Source organism: Ascaphus truei, chromosome 5, assembly GCF_040206685.1.
Source record: "Ascaphus truei isolate aAscTru1 chromosome 5, aAscTru1.hap1, whole genome shotgun sequence".
In the NCBI taxonomy this organism is placed as follows: Eukaryota; Metazoa; Chordata; class Amphibia; order Anura; family Ascaphidae; genus Ascaphus; species Ascaphus truei.
In genome coordinates, this window is record NC_134487.1 from 125,207,405 (window position 1) to 125,234,915 (window position 27,511).

General features: G+C 41.4%; 1 protein-coding gene across 1 annotated transcript in view; it reads left to right on the forward strand.

The window, feature by feature from the left end:
* C5H12orf42 (chromosome 5 C12orf42 homolog) overlaps positions 1–12,320 on the forward strand; it is a 456,508-nt gene extending 444,188 nt beyond the window's left edge. The window contains exon 16 of the mRNA XM_075599098.1: positions 11,767–12,320. Within this exon, the coding sequence (XP_075455213.1) occupies positions 11,767–11,997 (231 nt within the window). The 3' untranslated portion in view covers positions 11,998–12,320. The remainder of the gene's footprint in view (positions 1–11,766) is intronic.
* Positions 12,321–27,511: the final 15,191 nt, after the last annotated feature.

Below are 27,511 nucleotides of genomic sequence, written 5' to 3' on the forward strand. Positions count from 1 at the left end.
GCTCTACACGAAGAGTGTGAACCTCTTGCTGAAAGACTGTCATCTGCTTCAGTGCCTCCTCATACTTCCGCTTCAGCTTAGCCATCATTTTATCAGATTGGCTCTGCTTTTCATCCATGGCGGAAATAGTATCGTTCGCAGTATCTAGCTCAGTCTTGAGATCGTCCAATTGTGTCGGCAAAGAGTAAATTGTGAGCACATCTTTCTGTAGCTTCACGTTATTTTTCTGTAGCTCTGTGTAACCATCTTTCTTTTGTTTCAATTGTTCATGGAGCATATCACAGTCATGCCTGGCATTTTTCAGGGCATCTTCAGGGCTGGTCAAGGGATCGTCACTCACTGGTTTCGGCTCCGCTTCCCTGTGGTGGTTGGTTGAGGGTTCCTCACTGTTGGCACCGGACAGACACTTCTTTGAGGTACATGACTTCTGCCTTGGGCCCTCTGGATATTCGGTTAACTGCGGGACGAATTCTCCATTTTCTCTAGGCTGCAGGGCAACTCGGTCCCCCTTTTTCTCCACAGGATCTGCGGACGTGTCTGTTCCTTCCATGGTAAGTGAAGAACCGCTTTTCTTTTTCCGCCTTTTTGTTTTGGATGACTCCGTCCCATCAGGAATACTGGGGTCTCCTTCTTTATTTGATACTTCAGCAGCTTCATTGTATACGCCAGGCTTTTCTTGTAGTTGCTTTAGCTGACAGAAATATTTGGTGATCTTCTGCTCCCGCTTTTTCTCTTGTCGACCATATTCGTCACCATAGAGAGCGGTCTTTTCGGTTCGTGCCAAGTTCAGGCACCCCCACCATTCTTGGGGTGTTTTGTGGGTATGACTCGGTTAGGGTTCCCCGTAAGAGATGTCTTCCTCTTCCGTGGGGTAGGGTTCATTACAGGAATGCTGCATCTTGTCCTCCATTTTGGGGCTATCAGGTGTAATTTTCTTCCTGACCTCAGGAGGCGCTATTGCAGCTGTTGCCACTGTATTTGCTAGAACCCCCAATTGTGGTAGTCCTACAGGTGGGCATATTGTGCTTGTAGAGGTCGTAGCTCTCACAGGCATCTCTGTAGACTTTTTCTCTCTTGGGTAAGTTTACAATATCAGCAGTACTGTGCACGCATTTTCTCTCATTAGGTATACGGGGTGTGCAGTTGCTAGGTAAAAACTTCTGTTTGCTTTACACCATTTACTTGCTAGGTGCAATCCCTCCGCTTCAGCCAAATAATGTGGTTTTCTGCTTGAGTTCAGTCTCAACTTTGGGTATTATGGCATTCACTCTTCACACTTTGGGATACCTTTTACACAGCTCAGCAATTCCTTTTTCCCCAGTAGGGCAATTTTACCCTCAGCACTTGTTTACTGAAAATTCCCCTGCTTCAGCACAGTCTTGCATCAATTTTCACACTTTTCTGCATATACTCCATTCACAAGTGGTAGTCCTATGCGTTGTGGCAGCCTTTACTTGCAGAATCAGTACGGCTCGTGGGTCACCATCTGTATTCACTGCTTCAGCTAAACATTTGAAAACAACAAACACCTATCCCTTTTAAGGGCTAACTCACTTCTTGAACCTTGACTATGGCTTGAAGGCAAACCCCCTATTTCAATGACCATATTACACTTTATTGTGATAGGCAAATAAGGTTTACCTGCTTCAGCAGTCTCTCTCTCTCTCCTCTTGGGATTGGGGAAAAGAGTCCATCCGTGGTTTTGTGAGTTTCCGTGCAGTGTAGATTTCCTGCATGGGTGTGTATCCCTTTAACTCTGTCTCTGCTGCATGAGATCCTTTGGTCAGGCTGTTTGTAGGCAAAAAGCACAAAAAAAAAAAGGCAATCTTCGGGTCCTTTCTAACGTCAAGAACCACCTCTCGTCCCACTTCTGACGACCATATGTAGGCGGACGCTCACAGAGGTATGCAAGGGAGACTGGTTATGGGGAAATTAAATAAGGCTTTTATTGCGCATGTTTCCTTAACATCAGGAAACCATCCAAACAAGGGGTAAACAAAGCTTCTATTCACTTGGGAGTATTTCTAGTGCAGTCCACAAATCCCTTTAGATAAGCATGTCTCCCAGCCCCAAACATATATCATGAAATGAGTAGATATAAAAAGTCTTATAAAGGAAAGTCTTATCTGTTCCTTGTAGTAGGAGGGAAAGTCTTCTCTGTTCCTGGGTTGCTACTTTTTCCTCAGGGTTTGTCAGCATTCAGGTTTAGAAGTATCCCCTCTGTCTTGAAAGCAGATCTGCTGTTTGTTCTGGCAGGCTCAAGACGTCTGTCCCCATGTCAGTCTCACGCGTTGTGAGAGTCAGGCACAATCTCTCTTCCTGTCTCAAAGGCAGGCTTTTCTAAGCAACCTAATCAGGCAGGTGGTGTTTGTTAATTGACTACCAGCAGTTAACCACCACACTGCTGGATTAGTGGCATATTTCCTGAACAGGGATAACTCCCCTGTTACAGGCACCCTGAGAGGCCCACAGAAGACAGAGTGGAGTAAGCACGTAGAGACGTTAGTGCATGCTTACAACTGTACTCGACATGAGTCTACATGTTATACTCCGTACTTCCTAATGTTTGGATGAGAAGCTCGGCTGCCCTTGGATGTGCGACTACGGATATCTACCGATTGGGTATCCAATAGGACGCATTTTCGATATTTGCAGAGATTACAAGACAGCTTGCAGCAGGCATACAAACTGGCCGAAAAGGCAGCGGCGCAATTAAATGCAAGTAATAAAAGGCGTTATGATCACAAGGTGTGACATAAAGAAATCCGCCCAGGGGACGCAGTTCTCCTCTGCAATTTGGGTATTCCTGGAAAGCACAAACTGGCCGGCTGTTGGAGGGATGGTGTGTATGAGGTGGAATCCCAGATGCCTGGCCTCTTGGTATACCGCATCAGAGACTCCGAAGGCCGGGTAAAGGTATGGCATAGAAACCATCTCCTCCCTATACCTCAAGTAGGGGATAACGAATTGGAAGTGCCCACTGTTTCACTTGACGGAGAAGCTGATAGTACAGAGGATGGCCCAGAGAATGTAATAAATGCCACCTCTGAGAATCCTATGGAAGGAACCTCTCAAAGGGGACTTCCGACTGCGGGGGCATCTCCCGAAGGAGCTACGTGTAAAGGGTCCCTTGGTCCAACAACAGATACGCTGACTCCAGTGAGCCAGCCACTAGACCCGCAGAGCCCGTGCTTTGTGCCCCAAAAAGACTGTGTAGACATATTGAGCCCCTCAAGGGCAGAATTTGAAGTGCCAACTGAGACCTGTTACTCTACTGAGGAAGTAGCTGAAGAGCAGCTTCGCAGAAACCAACGAGCTGGTCAATCTCCAATGAGGATGGCTTACGATCAATTCGGGGCACCCCATTATGAGGCTCAGCAGTGGGCTTGCCATAAAGTGAGATCTGTAATTGGCATGGTCAGTGAAATGTATAACCTCATGTTGAGTATACAGAAATGTGTAAATATTTTATGGTTACGTTCCCAAGTGGGGACGTTGGATTCCACGGGGGAGAATGTAAGGGGATGTGTTATTTGTTTCCCTTGCTGCAGCGCGTCCCAGAAGAAGTGTTGAGGTTCCGCGGTGGCCCGATAGCATAGGGCGCCGCCATGTTGTTGCGCAATAGCGGGGGGTGATGTTAGAAGCAGAGAGAGGTCGCGCATGCGCGGTGCAAGCGCGCGAACGGCTGGCCAATAAGGTATAGGCTCAACCAGTAACTACAACTCCCAGGAGCTTTAGCGGAGTCACCTGACACAGGGGAGCCAATAGGAGGGCTGGATGAGCGGGAGGCAGGAAAGGGAAGCAAGGGGGAGAGACCACGCTAGTCAGAGGGCACCGGAGGAGCAAGGGAATAGGTAGTGTGGGTGCAGGGGGTCAGTTACCCACCTGCATAGGTTAGATCTTCCCTGAGGGCCTTAAGAGATTCCCTGAGTCACCGTAGGTTGCAGTGCTGCAGGGACGCCCTGTAGTGCTAGCGACATTCCTTACTGTATGACAGATAGGGACAAAGTGTGCAGAGTCCGGGTTACTGCTTGTCATCTGGGAACAGGTTGCTGAGCATCGTGACATCGGACAGACTGCGCTGGATCTGCGGATCCTTTTTGAAGTTGTCACTGGTCACCGCAGTGACCGGAAGGTAATTAATAAAATGCACCAACACCGGTCAACAGGCGCTGATCCCGCCTTAGGAGACACTCTTTGGGGACACTAAGTGGAGTGGCCAAAGGAGTGAGCCTATATACAAATACAGTACATGGTGTGACAAACGCCCCTCTTTTGTAGCGCTTACGTCTGTCTGGGTTCTTCCCGACACAGTCTTCTAGGGTTAATTATACAACAAACAGGATCATGCCTCTCTAACTGCTGCTGGGCAAACTAACCTGGTTCCCCAGCTTAAAAACAATGCCCTCTCATTTAGGGTCACTAGATAAAGCATACAGTCTTTTAGATACAGCAATAAACATGTGTTTGTCTTATCTATTCATGGTGGGAACTCGGTCCCAAGTGTCCAGGCAAATCCTCTGGTACTGTGTTACTTGAAGGGGCCGTCCACCCTGAACTGGATGCAGGGGAGCAGCGAAACCCCCAGTCTCCAGGCTCTAAGAAGAGAGAGTGACATGCAAACCTCTCTGCTCTAAATACCTGTGCTAGTGATTAGGAGAGCAGGTGAGGGAGAACTAGACACATTGTAATCTGTGGTCTGGATTTTCCATCCACCAGCCTGAGTTAATGTGAAGCTGTGGAATGGATCATTTTGCACAATTCCTGCACTTTCTGACCTAAAACGGGGCAGAAAGCTGCACAACATCTTTGGACTATGTCACAATGGACACGGTGTGGCGGCACGCGGTGACGGGACAGTGACATTACTCATTAGGAGAGTGGCCGAGCCACTAGTGTTATAAGGATAGTATGAGTAGCGAATGTGTTATTGCTATGATAGTGGTATATGGGTTCATTTATGTGTTACAGTAAACAGTTTCAATCATATGTGTGTTGCTATTGTTCTCGCCCAGGGGAATCTTACATGATGGGGATCCTGGGTAAGTGGAGGCGCTGCCAATAAGATAGTTGTTACCCCAGGCTCCCAGCTAGCGGAGGCTCAGATCTCCTGGAGCCACAGGTATGTGTACACAATACCCATAGTCACTCTAGAGCGTAAGAAAGAGGGCTACACTAGCAACAGGGTGCATGCAGTGTGGCCAGGTTCACCATCCCGCACCAGATAAAGTATAGCAAAAGGAAGGAAGTCTGCAGCAGTCACTGAGGTATGGTATCAAAAGTATAACTTTTATTTCATCTAGCAAATTACATCTAGCAAAACAGAGCTTGAGAAAGGAGAATAAGGTCTGAAACGTTACTCATAGTATATCTGTTGTGTTTGTTGTAATAAATTTATACTTTTGATACCATACCCCAGTGACTGCTGCAGACTTCCTTCCTGTTGATATATATATATTTAAATAAAAAAATGTGTAGTTAGCAAAGATTCAAATAAATGGAATAGAACAAAAAGAATTTGAAGACTATGGGGTCCATTCACTAAGCTCCGTTAAGTGGCTTTAAGAGCGCAAAGTACCCTTTAAGACCGATAAGGGTGCAGTGAGATTCACTAAGCAGTGATAACTGAGCTTTATCGGTCTTAAAAGGGCATTTTTTAGCCCTCGGCGCAAAATGCGCACGATCAGCCTATTGCGCTGATTTTTGCCAGTGCTACCGATTCACTAAGCAGCGCTAAGTGAATCGGCCTTAAAAAACGCGCCAAACAAAACGCGCCAGCTAAAGGCAGGCGCAAAAGAAGCTGGACTTAGAAAAAATATCTTTGTTTACCTGTTTGCTGCCACACCATCCATACATGTGTCACGTGACCGGGACATTTAAATTCTGCAGGGGATACCGGCACCCCATAACGGGGCCTGTATCTCCTGAAGTAGGGGGTCCTCGGACCTGAAACCAATGTGGTTCAGCTCAGGAGACCCCCTGCTCATGTACACTAGTATTAAAAATCATATTGTACAGCACGATCGCCTGTAAGAGCCGTGCTTTGAGACGCAGCGTCTCCATGCAGTTCTTACTGGCTACTTTGTTTATAATAGTTATCGTGCTAAATAACTTTAAGCACGATATCAGGGGGGTGAAGAAGGTGATCGCACGCTATGGCCCTTTTGGGCAAAGCAGGCCGTAAACGCGCCAAACAGCCTTAGTGAATAGCGCTTATGGCTTCAGCCTTTTGCGGCCGAGCGATATAACCCATTTCAGCGCTAATTAACGGAGCTTAGTGCATAGGCCCCAATGTCTGCCTTGGCCGGAAAATAACAATTGAATTAAATCAATAGAAGAATGAAGATGGGATAGAGCACATTTGGAAGAAACAAGAAATATTTCACATATTTTGCCATTATCCAAAACCACAACCTGAAAATATTGTAGAGGCAAAACCAAAATACCTAGCTAAGTATGCATCTCTAATCAGGTCTTCTGCTGTTGCACTTCGCCTCTTTGAGAGTGAGTTTGACACCTACAGTATAGTACACAAGTCCTGCTGTCTTTTTACTGTTACAATGTTGGATGCAAATGTACAGTAATAGAAAACCATGTTGTTTACATTTTAAGACAATTTGTTTTAAATGCATTGAAACAACATTAAATCATGTGGTCTCCAAACAAAGTTATTTCGATAAACTGTCAACCAGATACCTTTTTTTTTTTTGGTGTTTGTGAAATCCGAACCTACCATAACCTTACATTCCAAAATCCTTTTAAAATGTATTTTTTCTAGAAAAACAAAACCCCCCCAAAAAAAATTAGAAAGAGAAACACCAGGTAATTGGGCCACAACTTTAATGTCTTGATAATGATTTGGTTGTTCCTGTTTTATGGTAATGCAAATGTGTATTTTATTGTAATTCTATGATGTAATGAATATATATATATATATATATATATATATATATTTTTTTTTTTTTTTTTAATAATATTTAATGATGCCAAATCAGAACCAAAACCAAACAAATTGACCTTGAACAAATTGAAGTGAAAACCAAAATGCCCCAAATATTTAGAACCAAAAACAAAAACACCAGGACAGGAGCACATCTCTAGTTTTTATATTTATTCTCAAAACTTTTCTTAGGGTTCACCAGTCATAGCAGCGTGACACGTTCAATGTGAGACTAACTGCCCTCTGGCACAATAAAAAGCAAACTTGAAATGTTCAATGTATTAATACAAGTTTATTATTTCAACACTGTTAAGTTAGCATATATTTAACATCTTGGATTGGCTAAAGCACTTCTATTTGGGGATTATTGAATATACCGCTCAACCTCGGAATAACGCGATCCGTTACAACGCGATTCCGCTTATAAAGCGATGCAAGCGTGGCTCCCAATTTTCATATTTATGAATACTTTACTACACGATTATTGGTTTCTTAAATACTTTATTGTACAATGCATACAATTGTACATTATTTCTAACGCGATCCGCTTATAGCGCGATGTGATTCTTTGACCCCAAGCACAGTGTTATAAGTGGTTGAGCTGTATTCAGATACTGTATAGTAATCGTGGAAAGGTTTAATAACCAGTGCTGTCAATGATTTACATTTTTTACTTACATAGCTATTCCATTTTCCAAATCATATAATCGTTGTTAGGTCAGCCAAACAGTTGGATTTTGTATCCATTCATTCTATCATCCATCTGTATGGTTTCTTAAATAAAGAAGAAAACTTAAAACTCTGATGTGAACCTGAGACAGGTGCAGCTGGCTAGAGCTGGTACATGATCATTACCACTTTAATAAGGCTGTAGTAGGTGGACTGATAATTCAATGCAATGTTCAATTTCACATCAAAGTACTATAATTTGCATGCTTTGTTTTCTGCTTTTTGCCACTGAATGCCAATAATTACTGTTCATATAGTCAGATTGCTTAGAACTAAAGGTTTAATTAGCTGTCAGGATACAGCAAAAGAATGTCAATAAGGAAGTAACAGTTTTTTATTATTATTTGTATTATTGCTCTTGTGTGTTATGACAGCTTGCTTATTAAGTGAATTGTTTTAACGTTTATTTATTCCACCAATGGATTGCTCAGCCTCTCCCTTTAGCATTAATGGGGTAAATGAATACACAGCAGCTGAGTTTTACCACACTATAATGAAAGTGTTGGGGAGAACATTCAGCATACAAAATGTAATGGACATGGTTATTTACCAGGATTACTTTAAAAATCAATGTCTCTTTAAACCCTTACCACATGGCATATAATCAGGGTTGCTACCACTCCGGGTTTGACTACGGGTTTTGGTCACATATCTCCGGACGCTGCATCGTCCCCTGCAAATCCCTTCAAGATGGCTGCGCGACATGAAATGGTGCCACATTGGCATGACAACGGGATGCTACGTGACATCACGGCACCCCGTTGCCATGACAACAGGGCATCACGTGAAGCGCCGGGGCTAAAAGGCATCCCGTTGTCATGGCAACTTGATGCCGCGTGACACTGTGACATCACATTGTCATGGCAACTCGCGACATTCAATTTGCGGAGCTATACTGACTGGACCTTGCAGGGGGAGATGATGTCAGGAGATGCCGAAATAAATATATAAATAAAATAAATAAATAAATGTAAAAATGTTTATTGCAAAAAGTCTCCGGGTTAGCCTTCAATAGAATGTGGCAACCCTGCATATAATGAAGTTATAACACAAGAAGTGCATTCGGGGTACCAGATTTTCTAGTATTACAGGTAACCTGGCAACTACTTGTGGGGTTTTCCTGTACTAACTAACCAATGCCTTTGCTTCTGGTGTGCATACTGCACCGACACACTTTATTCGAGCAAATACCCGGGATGTACCTGGCAGATACCTGGAATGCGCCGCTCCTCACCTCTGACAAGCCCCGTTGCGTTTGCCTTCCCAGCCTGGGTTCATGCCTGGCTGACGGGCGGCTGATCTGTTAAATGATAGTGATTAGGATTTAATAGGCTGCAATGCTTCGCGTGTCTACCAGATGGCATACACTGGCGACACACTTTATTCGAGCTCGGCTAGTCCCACGAATTCGGGTATACCCGGGTGTATTGAGGTTTGTGACTGTTTTCTGCCCGAGTGCATTGAGGTATTTTCCAGGCAGGGATTGAAGCATTTTATTCCCGCTGGCTGCAATACTGCACAATATATATATATACTGCATTACAATTCATGAATTTATGCCATCTGGTAGACACGCGAAGCATTGCAGCCTATTAAATCCTAATCATTATCATTTAACAGATCAGCCGCCCGTCAGCCAGGCATGAACCCAGGCTGGGAAGGCAAACGCAACGGGGCTTGTCAGAGGTGAGGAGCGGCGCATTCCAGGTATCTGCCAGGTACATACTGGGTATTTGCTCGAATAAAGTGTGTCGGTGCAGTAAATTCATGAATTGTAATGCAGTATATATATATGTACTGTGCAGTATTGCAGCCAGCGGGAATAAAATGCTTCAATCCCTGCCGGAAAATAACTCAATGCACTCGGGCAGAAAACAGTCACAAACCTCAATACACCCGGGTATACCCGAATTCGTGGGACTAGCCAAGCTCGAATAAAGTGTGTCGCCAGTGTAGGAAACACATGGAATGCCTCGCCACCAACTACCCAACAGCCTTGTGTGGGGTTTACTTGGATTTTATATTCTTTTGATCATTTATTCTGTTGGAAGTAATTGCCTGGAGATGCTTGTAGTGTGCTGTCTGCTAACTGTCCTGCCAAGAACCTGCCTGCTCAATCAGTATTCCCCCTATTAGTACTTTTGTGAGTCCAGCAACATCTAAGCTTTTACAAACTGTGGGCCTCCTGAAAGTAGGATTGAAAAAAACACACCCGCACGTAATTAAGATGTTGATTTTGAAAAAAACAAAAGCAACAAAACATATATTTCTATGCTCAATGTAATTGAGCTCATAAAGCAAGTAAGGGTGGGCAATTTCACTGGTACTGTATGTTATATGGGGGGGGGGATGGCAGAGAGAGAGGGGGAAAGTGAGAGGTGGGGGGAGAAGGAGAGACGGAGGAAGGGAGTGAAAGGGGGTGAAAGTGGGGAGAGAGAGAGGTGGGCGAATGAGTGCGAGCGAGAGAGAGAGGGGGAAGAGAGAGAGGGGGAAAGTAAGAGAAAATGGGAGGAAGAGTGAGAGAAAGAGGGGGAAGAGTGAGAAAGTGGAGAGTGAGAGGGAGGGGCAGTGAAGGAAAGAGGAGAAGATAAGGGAAGAGGGATATATGGGAAGTGTGTGAGAGGGAAAGAGATAGAGAGGAGGATTGTGTGAGAAATAAGAAATTTGCAGGGTCGCCAACAGAAGGGGAAGCAGACACCTCCCACTACTTAACAACCTGGGGCCCCAATGGAGACTCAAGTCCTGGGCCATGGGAAAACTGTTGGGAGCCCTGGTTATTTGTATTTAGTGTTTCCAATGTATAGTGCTTACTGAGAGAGAATGGTATAGACACAATCCCAGTCAAAGGAGAACTTGTATTCTCTTTCTATTCCCAAGACAATGTAATGCATCATGTGCAAGTTCTGCTTACTTTTAGCTCAATTACAAATATAAAGCACATGGATGCTTCGTATTGGTAGTCTGACCAGTATATGAGCATGCTAGCACATCACATGAACAATACTGTATTTCATTTCCCACAGGCTCATAAAGGTTTTTTGTTTGGAAAAAATACTTATGACCATAAATTTCAAGTATATATAAGAAATCATTCCCAAATGACAGGGTCAGTAATGCACAGTGGGGCAGAATTTAACATACTGTATGTGTGCATAAATCCAAACTGTGCCTGTAATTCTACCCCTAACGTCAATTTTGATTTTGTTAACCAGATGTTGACACACACAGCACAACACGTAAAAAATAGTTTTATAGATTGAAACGGAGATGCACTAACCTGTTATTCTTCTGTCCGTCTGTCTTACGACAAAATCACTTATAGAGACGCTTTATACATAACACCCAGAATGTTCAATTCTCAGTTGTTCGAATCTTAGCAATTATTCTTCAGACTAACCAGCATATTATCACACATGAAGGTTAATGCCAGAGGATTACCCATCATTTTTCAATTGTATGTGAAAGTGGTGCAAACAGGTGCAGGCACAAAAAGGAAATGAGGGGTACAAAGTGAAAGAATGAAAGCTGAGGACTATTAGTTTTAACCACAAGTAAATTAAAGGCTTCTTTAAGTGAGTAGCATTCTTGTATTACCAACTGAACTTGTACAATTAAAGTAAAGCTTTATTAGACACAAGCATTTTCACACACACATACACACACAAGGTTAACCCTTGTTATATTACATTCTGCCTTAGCCCAGTGCACAGTATTTTTTTCTTTGATGTGATATGACTACACTTACATTAATTGCATAAATATGTTTAAAAAAATGAATTAAACAAGTTTGAACACAAACCATATTTCATAGCATTAATTAACCATTCATTTTTGGAAACATACTGTAATAAAACAATAAAATGTAGCATAAAATATCAATATTATTATAGTGACCCTGAACAAGGCATTTTGTTTTCTTTGCTTCATGAACCAAAAGTAACCTATAAGTTCTTAGAAAGAGGTAAACATCATATTTGTATTATATTACTACTGTATGTACAGCACTAAATACACGAGGATAGACAATTTAAAGTGTGGTGTTAAATTATTGTTTATGTTTAAAAGATACCTCAAATCGTCATCATTTTGTTTTTCAGCAACTATTTCTATGCAATATTGACTCGGAAAGCAAAAGCATCACTGTAGATCAGCTGTTGGTGGAGTTAAAGGCTGGTGGAATTAGCAGAGAGCATGAAGAAACGGTGCAGCGGGAATTAAGCAACATCAAGAAACTTGACATCTTGGATTTTCTTACATATTTGCCACTTTTCGTTCTTATACACAACTCTGTAATATCCAATCCTTTGGATGACTCCAGAACAATCTGAATGATGTACTGTACTTCACACAAAATAGAGAATAGTAAACTAAATAGTACTTCAAGGGGGCATATTGTTATGGATTGTAATGACACTAGTGTTTTATAAGATGACATCAATATCATTATTACTATCTTTTATTTGTATCATGTGCACCACCCAGACTGCAGTCAGAAACACTGTTTGGTGGTGGGTTCCAAGGGTGAATGTTTTCATGGGTGGAGATTATTTCACTTTTCTAGGTGTAATTGATGGGTATATGAGGTAGGGGCTATGTACCTGCTGTGCCTATGTGGTGAATAAACACAGAGCAATCTCTTTTGGCAAGATTACCTGAGCACCTCCTTCTCCACATTTTTTTCTAAATTAATTGGATCCTGGGCTGAGCCCTCAGGATCATCAGAAGATAGAGGAACATGGCATCCTACCTACAGCACCTTATGAGTACACGTGTGCCATCACTACACACATCTACTAAGAAACTCCATAGTGCAGTAGAATGTGGGGGAAGTGATAGAAAAAGCTGAGTAAAAGCTCAAGGAGAAGCACTACAGTAAGAATTCTCTGTTATATCTTGATAATGGAGTGATACCAAGTGGGATAAGTACAAAAAGGTATCCGATACATGGATTGACCAAATGAGTTGAAGTGATAAAGGAGGACAGTGCTTGACTGGGCCACTGATTGTGCCACCTGTGCTGAAACAGGTATATCCATAAAAGCTGGCCTGTGTGTGGCCCTTGAGGACAGGTTTGGAGACCCCTGGTCTAGGGTAATATGAGTGACCTACCCAGGTAGTCAAATAGGGGCAAAGGTATTACCCCTACGTCGTAACATAGCCGTTGAGGGCATAGATAACCACAGTGACAATCAATGGATTAAATGGCTACTGTGTTTTTTATATAGTATTGTAATTTTATTTTATTTTATTGCAATGTGCTGGAAATTTGAATGGGCAAAGCGCTATTAGCCATATTTGGCTAATAAGGAAAAATTCCATAAAGTGGGAAAAAGTTCACTCTTTGATAAAGCGCTGAAGAGCACGACATGCCTCAGAGTATTTTTTGCTCTTGCCATACTCCATGATGTCACCCATTCAATAAATAGTTTTGATCATATTTTTTCTGTGTTTAGCCCGGTCATTTCACACAGTGCACTGCTTTTTCCCACTTTATGGAATTTGTTCTTGACATCCACTAGCCGGAAGCAGGTTCTTACCTTAACATTCTTAATCACTTGTCTGTATGATCTGTGGGATTGGGACGGAGAATTATCCTTAGATTGCTCCAGGAGCATAATTTACGAGTGGTGAGGAGTCACACCAGTCTCACCGGCAGGTCATGGCTTTATTCTCCCAAGATACACCACTTGACTCTAGTTACGCCCCTACATCGAAGCCACTGATTGACTTATTCATATGGAATTCTCATTATATATACCCCAGTGCCTTTCTAACTGAGATTATTAAATAACGCCTATATGAATCATCAAAAATTGTCAAACGTTATTCACTGCTTACTCTGCAGCACTGATTTTGGACTTTTTTTTGTTATATTTGGCTAATAGGCTATTGCCCATTACTCTGTGTGGTGCTGGTGGTAGCGTGGGTGGGTGAAGGGGGAAGTAGCTTCAGGGTCAGTAGTTTGGCATCGTGGGAGGGGCTAACTCCTTCCTTACCTTAGCGGTTGTAGCCACTAAGGTAAACAAGGGTTTAACCCTTACTGGGAGGCCTAACCACCCACCCTGGGGCAATTATGATGGTGTTATTTGGCACGGGGTGTGCGGTAAAGCCTCCTGGGTGGGTAACAGCAGGGTTTTACCCCTTCATTGCCTTAGCAGTAGTAACCACTACGGCAATGAAAGGGTTAACCCTACCGCAAATCTCCCAGAGGGCTTAAACATTCACCCTGGGGCAACTACAAGTTTCACCCACCCTCTCTACCACGAGCAAACCAGGTACTGTGATTTAACACCTTCATTACCTTAGTGGTTAGCCACTAAGTTAATGAAGGTCAACTGTCATTTTGTTTTTATTACATACGATTGAAGCCGGGGGTCTCCGGAGCTGAAATTAATGCGGTTCAGCTCCGGAGACCCCCAGCTTCAATTCTATGTAGTAAAAATAAATTATACCCCTTCATATGCACATTGCGAATCTGATCTCACCACCCTTTAGGTGGCGGGGAAAACAAATGTGAGTTTAAGGTGCGATGTGGATAGCAAAGCTACCCGAATAGCAGTTCCTGGCAAAAAAAAAAATGGTTGTTTCGGAATTTGTTGTGCTGCCGCACGGCTTGTCAGAACCAAAGTTATAACACTGATTATAAAGCCATTTCCCAGCGATTTTTACATTATCGAAGCTTTATGAATAGCTACACATGCAAAATCGTTTGGAAAGTGCACGTATTGAAGCTACCTGAATAGGCCCCATAAGGAAAATTGAAGAGACCAACCTTGCATGGTTAATAATGTTTTACTTTCAAATGTATAAAATGTGCAGCAACTTGACATTTGGCAAGACCCACTGCTACACATTTACCAGGCTCTGCCCAATAGTTAATTAGTACGGAGTTTTCCTGGAGACTGCGCTATCTCTGAGCCTCAGAAGCAGGTGGCTATTCTATGTTAGGTTTCAGAGGTTTGGAACAGTTTAAGGTAAGCTTAATTTTCACCTGCTTTAATCATATCAGACTTTCAGATTAAGAGGGGGCAATAAACGTAGGGGCAGTCTGTCCTAGGACCAAAGCAAACTAATGGCTATGATGTGTTTATTGGGCTATGTGCACTTGTCTTACATTTTAAATCCCTGTTTAAAAATAAAATGAGACAAGTATAAGTTTTTAAAAAATATTTTTGTGAACTTTTATTGTTTTCAAGGTAAGCAGGTATTCAGGAGGTTTTTATTATACTTTCATAATCTGTTCTTTGATAAGACAGTTTGTAAACTTTTGTACCTGCAGGCACATTGCACACTTTTTCTTTGATGTTTTGTGTAAAGTAATTACAATGCGAAACAGATAAGAGGAGAACAGTAAATATCAGATAAGATTAGAATGATGCAGTGGTAAGAATCTAAATATTTTTTTCACAGGAAACAAACAAGTAAAACATATTATAGCAGTGATTGGATGTTTTTAAGGCAGCCAATTACAGTGATACGTTTTTTTTTTTTAAATTCTACATGGGACTTCCACTTTTACGGGGTGATAGGAGACTTTAAGACGATGCAACACACATATTAAAATATATATGTATGTATAATTGTGTTTATATAGCGCCAACCATGTACGCAGCGCTGTATAGCATTACATTATAGGCGGTAAATAATGTACAATACAAGCAATGGGAATAAGTTCAACAGGTAAATAACATCATAATGCTAAAGGAGACCTTACCCCAAAGAGCTTACAGTCTAAATGTATCAATGTATGCATCTTAGGGGGAGATTCACTAAGTGCTGGTGCAAGTTATTACACAGCAATCAACAGTGTTAAGCACCTGTCAAGTAAGTGGTAGCTAACGCCAGATAGGGGCGTGATACTCAACATGGGCTCCTAGTGAATGCTGACCACAATTTTACTGTTTTCCCCTACATGCAATACCAAAAAAAAAATACTCCAAGGATATTTAGTTATGACACCTAAACCTCTCACACTAGCACATCCACCTTACAAGAAAGTTGTTAAGCAATTATTAAGCAGTTGTCAAGGTCAGAAGAATTCTGTAGAAAACACTTGCTACTTTTGTCTGTAAAATATAACACAACTTAAGCTGCAGGCATTTCGATCCTGTAAATCAGGTATCAAAACAATACACTGCCAGATGTAAAAAGTAATGCAATCACATGTCTATCAGAAGATAAAAAGTAGGGTACAATGATTTGATTGATAATGCTCCCACTAAATTGGGGGAAATTAATTTGGATGGAGCTAAAACACTTTATTCTTACAAAGAGAAAATTGGCAGCTTGTCTTTGCTACATGTTTTTTTTTTTAATGTTAACAAAGAGGGATAGCTGCCCTAATCAGATATCATGGCCCATTCAGAATATTCAGTGAGGAGTCACACGGAAATGCAGATTCATTACTGAACAAAGATCCTTATTTTCTGTTTATTGAACAATGTCTGCGCTCCTAATTATGGTTAGAACTTTTCAAAATATGATGTTGAAAAGCAAAAATATTTTTACATTACGAGTGGAAAATAGATGGGAATTCTGTTCTAAATTAAGCACCACCAGCTGCAGTTCTCCCTAGCATGAATATAATAAAAGAAAAAAAATACAAATTGAAATAACTAAGTATTGCTTGGATTGCTAAATTAATTAATGTTAAATTATTATTTTTCAGAGTCAAATCTACAGTTGAACCCTTTTGGGTCCAAATGATGGTAAATTAGAGAATAGTTATAACATAAAAATATGAATTAGAAGTAGAAATATTTAAAATGTGTGACTTATTTGGGAGTTATTTAATAAACTGTGATAGTGCCGATCAGGACATAATCACACGGAAACTTGCATTGACTTCTATTTAGTGAAATATCTAAGTGAAAAAAACTAACAATAGCGCTCTAAACACACCCTAAATGTGACAATCTACAATTCAACCACATATGTGTAAATAATAAAGCAATGTGATAATAATAACAATCAAGTGATCTAAGAAAAAATTAAGAAACTTAGAAACAAACTGTAACCCTTGATAAAGACTGTTCCACTCGTCTTGCACCAGGTGATCCTCCAACAAATCAGGGGAGCTCGTCTCGTAGTTATGGAATAAAGAAACACTACATAGTGTAATACTGTTGTGAATAAATTTGTGCAAACAAAGCTCAAAAATGACTACTCACAATAAAGCAGTCAAATTCAGGCAGTCATCCAACTTAAGGGGTGGATGTTCCCTGTGTATACAGCAGCCACCAGCCCCCAACCTCCAAGGAGAAAAAAAGAGACCATATAGTGCAGATGATATTTAGTATTAAAAGGGAATTTAAAAAATGCAGGCTTACACTTCATATGATCGAGGTAGGCAGTATGATATTATAGGTAGTGGGTGCTCATCTGGTTGCGATCCTTTTGAGTTCCTCACTATCCTCTGCTCCACCGCACTACTCTTGCGTCCACGCCAGGCACTGCCGTTGCGTCACTTCTGGTTGTTCGGCGAACTTCCGGATCTGATGACAGGGGTGGACCTCAGTTGTTCTTCCTCTTTGGTGTGGGCTGAAACACTCTACATGTTTCGCCGTTGTTACAGCTTCATCAGGAGTGCCTGGCGTGGACGCAAGAATATTGCGGTGGAGCAGAGGATAGTGAGGAACTCAAAAGGATCGCGACCAGATGAGCACCCACTACCTATAATATCATACTGCCTACCTCGATCATATGAAGTGTAAGCCTGCATTTTTAAAATTCCCTTTTAATACTAAATACCATCTGCACTATATGGTCTCTTTTTTTCTCCTTGGAGGTTGGGGGCTGGTGGCTGCTGTATACACAGGGAACATCCACCCCTTAAGTTGGATGACTGCCTGAATTTGACTGCTTTATTGTGAGTAGTCATTTTTGAGCTTTGTTTGCACAAATTTATTCACAACAGTATTACACTATGTAGTGTTTCTTTATTCCATAACTACGAGACGAGCTCCCCTGATTTGTTGGAGGATTTAGTGAAATATGGAAGAATGAATAGTATTATTTAGGAATGCGGTACATTCATAGGTTCATAATCTGATTTTAACAGATTCAACGTTTCATGGGAAGTGTGTTGCTCTGCGCTAATGGTGGCACTGAATGGGATCCCTCTTGCAGCCTTTAGTCTGGGGGGGTTCCACACATCCCCTATAAGAGTGAGCTCCCACAAGGGGGGCTCACAGACAAGAAAAACAAATGACAGACAGGCGCACTAAGGGGTATGAACACTTTATTAATAAAACAGGACAGTGGGCACAAGCATCCACTGAGGGGTTAAAACAAATATGTCAACAAAGATCATTAAAATTACTGGTTATACACTAATATAATCGGTGATAGCTCCGGGTCTACACAGGATCTCACTAGTACTACTGAAAGGGTCCGGACCAGACTGAGTACTTACCCTGCTAGATGCGTGAGGACCCGCTTCCACCGGCTGCAAAAACTCCACGAGGACTGCCGCCACGTGACCGGCAGTCCTTGTGGAGTTTTTGCAGCTGGTGGAAGCGGGTCCTCACGCATCTAGCAGGGTAAGTACTCAGATTCAACGTTTCATTTGTCCAGCAGTTAGAGAAAATAATTTTCAAATCAGTAAAATTTGAGCCAAAATGCAAGAAAGTTTCATCCTCGGAATAACTTTTACTTTATCAAGTAAATCAAGTACAGTATGCATGCATGAAGAATGCTAGTAACCTCGAGGTCTTGAGCACTTGCTCTTTCATAATAAAAAATAGATCTTGTTGTGGAGAAAATAAAAAATAAATGCTTAGCAGAAAAAGTCACCCAATTTTACCAAATATATAAATTAATTGTCACTAGCGCCCAGTCAAAAATGTGACTATATCAGAGATTTGGCTGGTACAACATTCCTAAGTCTTTGGAGATGCAATAGCTACAGTAGAATGGGACAAATGATCTGAAATATTTGTCCCTTGTGGACACAGAGGCAAGATCAATATCCAGTTTGAATCCAAGACAAGTCAAAAGGGCTTTGTATTTTTCTCACATCAACTTTGTAGTTTGATTCCGCCCTGGGTCTCGAAACATTAAAGCAGATGCTCTGTCGTGACAACACGACAGAGAATCAACACGAACGGTCCCTCTCACCACTGTTTTACAGCAAAATATATATTTTTTGCCACCAACCTTAATAAGCACATCAGGAAGTTACTAACTCTGATTCGTGTGCACACTTTATCTACCAGGCATTAGCAGATCCTTTTGAAGAGCATCGTGGCTCCAATGTCCATTGGTCAGACAGAATGCGCTAACCAAACCCTAGCAGTACCTTTGATGTACAATGTAGCACAATGTAGACTGATAATGATGATGATGGAGGTGTTGCTATTTCTAAAGCTGATACAAAGTTGTCTGTCACAGTCATGTTGTCCTTACTTTGACCAGTAGCACTTATCCACACATCAGTAGTTAAATGAATAGCTGGCACAATGGAATTTATCATGATTTTGTGCTGTTTGGCTGGATGCTCTGATGTCAAAAGATTTATTACATTTGGACTTAAAGTCTGCATAAACCTATAAGAGTGGGCTGTTCTGGGGAGGAGTGGTGTAGCCAATAGCAGGGTATCCCCTATCAGGTTGCTAAGAATAAAACCAATCTTGGCCTTATCAAAAAGAAAAGTGGCTGGACGAAACAAAAATGAATCTCGCATTGGTTATAAAAAGCCTGAAATATACTCAGTTCTCCATTGAAGCGATCGGGCAAAGGTAACATCACCATGGGTATGTGGTCAACACTCCTTGCACCACACATTGCAGAGTGCAAATGACATTATCGAGAACGGCATTTTCCACCAATAAAGTGACAACTTCACCTTGTAGAAACTCCAGCATATTTCGGATCTCCTGCAGCTTACTCATTTCTCTCCAGGTGGTAAGAATATTCTTTCCATTTTTGGCTTCACAATTCCACGGGGAAAGCAGCATTCGGGATCAGGATCAATAGAGTAGTCAGCGAACCAGAGTCAGAATCAGGGATCAGGATCAATAGAGTAGTCAGTGAGCCAGAGTCAGAATCAGGGATCAGGATCAATAGAGTAGTCAGCGAGCCAGAGTCAGAACCAGGGATCAGGATTAATAAAGTAGTCAGCAAGCCAGAGTCAGAACCAGGATCAACAGAGTTGTCAGCAAACTGGAATCGGAACTAGGGTTTGGAAGCAGTAGACACTGAACCAGGAAGAATGAAGTATTTTGCAGCTTGGAGTCAAGAGCAACACAGCCTTACACCAACCTAGAAAGTCAGTTGTGAAGCAAGGTATGTTGGAATCTGGGGCCTTTTATAGGCAGTGGAGAAGCCAGGTGATGATGTCACAGCAGCCGTCCACTGCAGTGCCCACACGGACTGACGTTAACCCCGCACATGAGTCGTTACACACCTGACCTTACACGTGCTGTCTTGACTACATTCTCTGAATGTCTCTCTGCTATATCATCCTGGATAGTTTTCCACTGACTCAAACTTAACATGTTAAAGACTGAGCTCCTCATACTTCCTCCATGTCTGACCCTACTGCCCCATTTTCTTTTACGGATGGCAGCACTATCATACACCAGTATCACAAGAACACAGCCTAGGTGTCACATTTGACTCCTTCTTGACGATCTCCTTTCACATTCACAATTTTGCTAAAATCTTTTAGTTTGTTTTTCCTCCATAACAATGCAAAGATTCACTCATTCCCGCCTGTCTTGACTATTGTAACCATCTACTGTATGTCCTTTCTGTCTCTCCTACAATCTATCCTGAATGCTACTGCTAGAATAACTTCCCTCTCTCTTCAGCTTCTCTCCCCTGCTGAAATCCCTCTCCTGGCTTCCTATTAAATCACATATTACTTACAAAATTCTCCTTCTCTCACTGTCCCAGACCTCTGGAATGCCCCTACACTCAATATCCAACAAACATTTCTCACGCCACGTTTAAGGTCTATCCTAAAACACATTTCTACAATGAAGCATCTGCGTAGCTCACTTGGCAGGTTCTATCCATCTCATATGCTTTTACTGTACCATGACACTGTCCTACTGTCTCTGTTAGTAGCTCTCCCTACATACCACTTACATTGTAAACTCCTTTGTGGCAGGGACTATTTTCCTAATGTTTACTTTTATGTCTGAAGCATTTGTTCCTACTATGTCTCCTATTATTATGTTGCATGTAGTACTTCTGTAAAGGGCTATGTACATGGATAGCACTATACAAATACATATATACATAAGGGGTGTTAACTAATGTTAAAACCACTGAAACTGATAGACTGGTACAGTTAAATATATATTCTGAGAGCGTAGGTCACATGAGGGTGTATCTATGCCTAGTAAATAACACCATATAAAACAATTCAGATAGTGCTATTCAATGCTCTATGGCTACCTATTATATCAAATATATATTGGATATATAGTAATATAAGAAAACAAGTCAAGGGTATTAACTGTTAACACAACTGGAACTGATTGACTAGTACAGTTAAGTATATATTCTGAGAAAGTAAGAAAATAGTCAGATATGGGTCGCTCTATGGGGCCTATTACAAAATATCGATGCAGGGGATCGCATTGTCATCTCATGATATCTTGCATTGATTTTAAAAGCAAGCAACGCGGGATTATGGTGTGATACCCCACACTGGTGCTTAGTGAATCTCCCCCATATATAAAGTACCTGGTATCTTCAGCAGCTTTTGTTGAAATAGTTTACTCTCATTGACTACCAGTAAACAACATAATATTTATATTATCAGAGTACCCTTAACAAATAAACTGTGGTGGTATCCTAGCACTTGAATACTAATTTTACATCTGTGTAACTTGTATGTTTATATTATCTTGTTAGTTTCTACATTTTTGCTTAGAATATTATATGCAGCCATTTAAGCTAAGGAAAGCATTTTCTGTGTGCAGCCTCGTTTTAAAAAAAAGTAATATATTGTATTACATTGTCCATGTATTCTTGATAAAACATAGTAACCTTTATCAAATAGCATGTTCCAAACATTTCCTATTTTTGGAGATGTTTTATTCTAAAATACATGTCATGACCATGCACATGATATTTGTGACTGAACTTTACCACAGTCAGTTTTAATCATTATAGATTTGACTTTAGCTTTTAAAAGTTTCTGGGAGATGGCAATACCATGCATTCATTTTTTTAAATGTACTTGTTATTAACCATGCATTCATTTCAGAGTGAAGAAAAGTGTTCAAATGAAGAAACAGCTAATGCAAGTCGCTGTATGGCAGAGGAGCATCAAAGCTGTGCATCTCCTTTCATGTTTTGATATTTTTGTAGGGAGAACAGCAGTGTGTGCTGTCTAAGGTACTGAAAATGTTTTGTTAACATTCGGTAGATCACACTGCAGACAAAGAACTAATGAGTGAATCTGGATGTATTCCACAGGTTCCCCAAACCTGCTTAATTCGCCTACATGACAGTGGTTGAGCTGCAGACAAGGGGCTGTATGTATCAAAGGCAAAATGTAGGTGCTAATATGTTCTTGTGTCGCAACTTGCGCTAAATATACCTGCGCCAGGCAGCCTCTACGTATTAATGTCAGATAGGGCGGAGTTACATTTGCATGTTGGCACAGGTCTATTTATTAATGAGGCAATCCAAGCAGCTTACCTTTAAATAAAAAAATTTTTTTTTAGTGTTTATATATGGGGCCTATGAATCAAATGCACAGGAGATACCGGCACCCCATAGCAGGGCCTGTATCTCGGGAAGCAGTGCGTCCCTGGACCTCAAATCAAAACAGTTCTCCTCCTGAGACCCCCTGCTATAATACACTAGTAATAAAATATAAATCAAAATATATATATTTTTGGGGCGAGATTTGCGCAGAGAGAGGCAGCTCTCATTCTCTGCAGCTGAAAGAACTCGCCGGGTGAGCCCTTTTCAGAGGGGCGATCTTCACGTCATCGGCTACTCGTAATTTTTGCAAATGTTGCTACCACTTTTTCATTGGGTGTGTCCAAACTGACTGGTGTTATAATCATCTGTCTTCCAACTCAAAGACATTAAGAAGAAAAAATATGTTGTTACATTATTAATCCTACACTCTGACGCACTGATTCCAGAGATTCTCATCTCTACTGCTTTGATTTGCATATGAGTAAGCCAGAAAAAGTAAAAGTTAGCCATCCGCTATTTTTCAGGTGGACGTGAGTACATCGGAACGCTAAGCACCTTTGGGGAAATCCGTTATGACTTAGCGGTTAATCCAATTTAGCACATTGATCAATATTTGAAGGAGTTCTGTGGTTCTACCCCCAAGTGCTCTGCTGTCAGCTATTTTCCAACTGTCTACTGTATGACGGCAGTTATGCTTATACCTGAAATATTAAATGTGCATATTGTAACGGATGCTCGCCACAAACGGGATGGGATCGTGAGGTTGAGGTGGGGATATTTAAACACCGACCTGTAGCCGTGAAGCCTTGTCCGGATGCAGGACTTGTAGTCGAGGGGTATCCGGGTCAGGGTTGGAGAATGCAGGATAGTTGAAGGCAAGCCGACGTCAAGGATTGGAGAATGCAGGATAGTCAAAGGTAAACTGAGGTCGAGGATTGGAGAGAGCTGGGTAGTCTAAGGTAATATTAACAGTGTTGATCAAAAAAGATTTGATCAGAAAGGCATCCCTCTATGAACAGCACTCAAATCATATATAGTCTCCTGATGGACAAACAATTGGTCCTGCAGATATGCTGCACAAACTGGTAAGTATTCCAGAATCACCGCGGAAATAAAAAATAATAAAACTTTATTACATCTACATAGATCATTAAAAACACAGATGCATTATTAAAAATCCCCATATTGTCATGGCTGATATGAATAATTGTGGTGATAATAAGGTAAGTATAATTAACTAGTGTCTCAAAATATTCATATCCTAACATCCAAAAATTGTCTAACGATTTGTAAACATCCGAGATAGGCTAGTGTTGTATCTACTAAGAGCAATTGTAATACCGTAGGTGTATTAAATGTCAATACAAAAATCCATATTAAAAGTGGTGTTTGAATATAGGGTAATCAGAAACAGTGAAATAACTCTGTAAATCCCGTTAGATACAGCCGTGAAAACCCCTTCAGAAAAGGTGTTCACCACCTATAGTTAGCTCTCATATGCATGAACTGAAGGACAGAACACTGCATACACACGTTTTTTTGCAAATAGCAATATCAGGACAATGTATTGTAACAAAGTCTCCTATGCTGTAACAAACTCTCCTTTGTAACAATAAACATTTGGCAGTAGCCAGGAGTGAATGCCGCTGCACGATACAAGCCTGCTCGTTTGATGTGGTAGGATGTCGCCACTTCGAGTGACGTCACTGCCATGACGCCCTACGTTCCCGACGCACGTTTCATGTGTTCACCACGCTTCATCATGAAATGCCAAATGTTTATTTTTACAAAGGAGAGTTTATTACAGCATAGGAGACTTTGTTACAATACATTGTCCTGATATTGCTTTTTGAAAAAAACGTGTGTATGCAGTGTTCTGTCCTTCAGTTCATACATATGAGAGCTAACTATAGGTGGTGAACACCTTTTCTGAAGGGGTTTCATGGCTGTATCTTACGGGATTTACAGAGTTATTTCACTGTTTGTGATTACCCTATATTCAAACACCACTTTTAATATGGATTTTTGTATTGACATTTAATACACCTACGGTATTACAATTACTCTTAGATACAACACTAGCCTATCTCGGATGTTTACAAATCATTAGCCAATTTTTGGATGTTAGAATATGAATATTTTGAGACACTAGTTAATTATACTTACCTTATCATCACCACAATTATTCATATCAGCCACGACAATATGGGGATTTTTAATAATGTATCTGTGTTTTTAATGATCTATGTAGACGTAATAAAGTTTTATTATTTTTGATTTCCGCGGTGATTCTGGAATACTTACCAGTTTGTGCAGCATATCTGCAGGACCAATTGTTTGTCCATCAGGAGACTATATATCATTTGAGTGCTGTTCATAGAGGGATGCCTTTCTGATCAAATCTTTTTTGATCAACACTGTTAATATCCCATATTAACCCTCTAAGCACCAGTCATTTACTCTGAGTTGATATACATATGGTGATTGCGGTTTCATTTACATATTTAGTCTAAGGTAAGCAAGGCAGTAGTGCTTGTGACCAGCATATGCCACAAAGGTTTATGCTCAGCCAACTTCCTGGTAGAAGGGCTGAGCCTAAATAGCCAGGTAAGCCAATCAGGTACATGACAGTGGCAGAGCCTGCATCTGATCCTCACACATATATAACAATTAATCGGATTTACAACATCCACTTTCTTTAGAAAAAAAACTACTCTAAAAATTAGTGGAAATCCTAATGAATGACAATTTACAGAATGAACCAGACGTGCCTCAAATACTTGGCAGTAATGGATAAGTTGGCAGGAATGGTGTGTTTAGACAACTCCTTTTTTTCACCTGTCATTCTCTGTACATCTCCAAGTGGAATCTACTTGCAATATAATTATGCTGCCACAATCAAGAAACACAGGTCTGGTCAAAGAGACTGTCCCATATGATCATTTAGGAGACAATTGTCAGGTTTGTCAGAGCTCTTGGGGAAAGAGATCACATACAATGCACACATGCTTATCAATACAGATATACAGTACAGCTGTTTTGTAATTTCAAACAAAATTGGACTCATTTTCAAATCATTTTGATCCACAAAGTCTTCCCTTTGGTATGAAGATCAAATCATAATTTTTATATAATCAGGGAATGTTTCACTGTGATCTGTCACTTTTTTGTACATGGGGATGAGAGGATGAAGAGGGATTGAGAGAGGATGAAGAAGGGTGATAGGATGAAGAGGGAGCGAGGGAAAGAGAATGAGGGGAGTGGGGAGAGAGAGGATTGTGTCGGGCTTGGGCAAATCCAACCAATATACAAAATATTCTAACATTATTTTGGGCAAAAAATTATGTGGGGGGTGTACGGCTGAAGGTTTGCATAGAGCTCCAAGTACCCTTGCACCGGCCCTAAAGGCAGGTTACAGATGTAGCTAATATTATTGCACCTGCTGGTTTGCTCCTGAGGATAAAATAGTGTGGAAGCCCCGCCTCCTTCTCACACAAGGCTAATTCAAAACAATGGCCACTTTTCTTGCTTGTGCATTGTGTATGTACCGCTAAACCCCACCAGCAGTTGCTGTATTGTTGACTACATCTGTACATCCCCACCAAAGTATATGTTCTCTTCATCTAAATTTCTTGCAAAAAAAAAACCTATATTTATTGTTTTTCATTTTAAAGTTTTAGAGAAGTAGAACAGGGAGCTACCATGTTGCCTTTTGGGTGATGTTATTTAAACAGGGAGTTACAGGTACCATAACCATCAATGTCATTTCCCATCAATTCCTGTACAAGCAAAGATACTTCAGCATGTGATATATCATTCACTACGAAGGAATTAAAGTGTTATAGTAAAAGCAAAACTTTTTCGAAACCACCATCCTGCTATAACCAAATGGTCCCTGTCACAGGCAGAGTCATACATGATATCACAGAATGTGACTATAGCAGGAAGATACAGGACACTAAACATAGCAGCACACAGAGTAAAACCATGAAGTCCATTATGTTGTGTAGAACTGTTTCCCCCTCTCCCTCCCCCCCCCCTCCCAGTGGGAGATACACAGCTTCTGCTACCTATAATGTGGTGCGAGTACCTGTTAGGGTCAGGAGAGCTGAGTTGATCTACGATGGGTTGGATATCAGGACAGGCTTAGGTTCATCCTCTGAGCTTCATCTCATGATGCTTAGCGTCTCCAGCCATAGTGGGCTCCAGGGTGTCCGGAGGTCAGTCCCCACTATTGCACATTTCCTCCCTCCTGCCGCGGGACTGACACTTAGACAGGAGTATGATGAACAAGGGTCTTTATTCTGGCAATCACTGCAGATATTCCACATATAGCGGTGCAGGTTCTCTGATGCTCCAGGCCTCTGGATGATGCTCCTCTTGATAGTACAGGGCATCTGCTGATCTAATCAGATGTTCCCCCAGCCCCAAGGGCTGGGGGTGGGCACACTCATCCCCGATGGGAGAGACTCACAGCCCTACTGGTCTCTTCCTTCTCCATTCCAGGACTGACTAAATTTGGCACTACCCCTCATCAGGAACCAGAAGGGGCGGGCTCATGGTCAATACCAACCCTGATAGGGTTACACAGGCCATGAGTCACCACCTTACTTCTGTCCATCAGACTGGAGCATGTAGGGGGGTCACAAGCCCCCAGAATTAACCTGTCACAGCCTGCATCTAGCAGGAACTTACATAACAGAGGGAAAGACAGGCAGAATAGACATACCCTGTTACAGTTGTATATTTTAACTTGTATTGATAATTAGGCTTAACTTAATACATTAAATACTCACAGTTTTTAACTTGCATGAAAACTTTCAAATTTCAGTTTTTCTTAACTGGGGTGTAGCCTGTCTTTAAACATTAAACTCAGTTAGTAAGAGTCTCATATGAGACATTCTCTATTCTGTGCTTGAAACCTTTTTTGTAATAGGAGAAAGACATATTGGGGATAATTACGCATCAAGCGTCACAAAACTGGTGCAAAGTGTGCCATTTGAATTCTGCGTGACTTTGCATCAATTTACTAAGGTGCTTTGCTCCATCCCCCCACCCCTCCAACCCCCCCCACCCCCCCAAATTGCTCTACTTGTGTCATGAGCGTTTTGAAGAGTTTGTATAGGAGGAGCTAGGGGAGGAGAGAGCCAGCAGGATATTATAATGAAACGTATC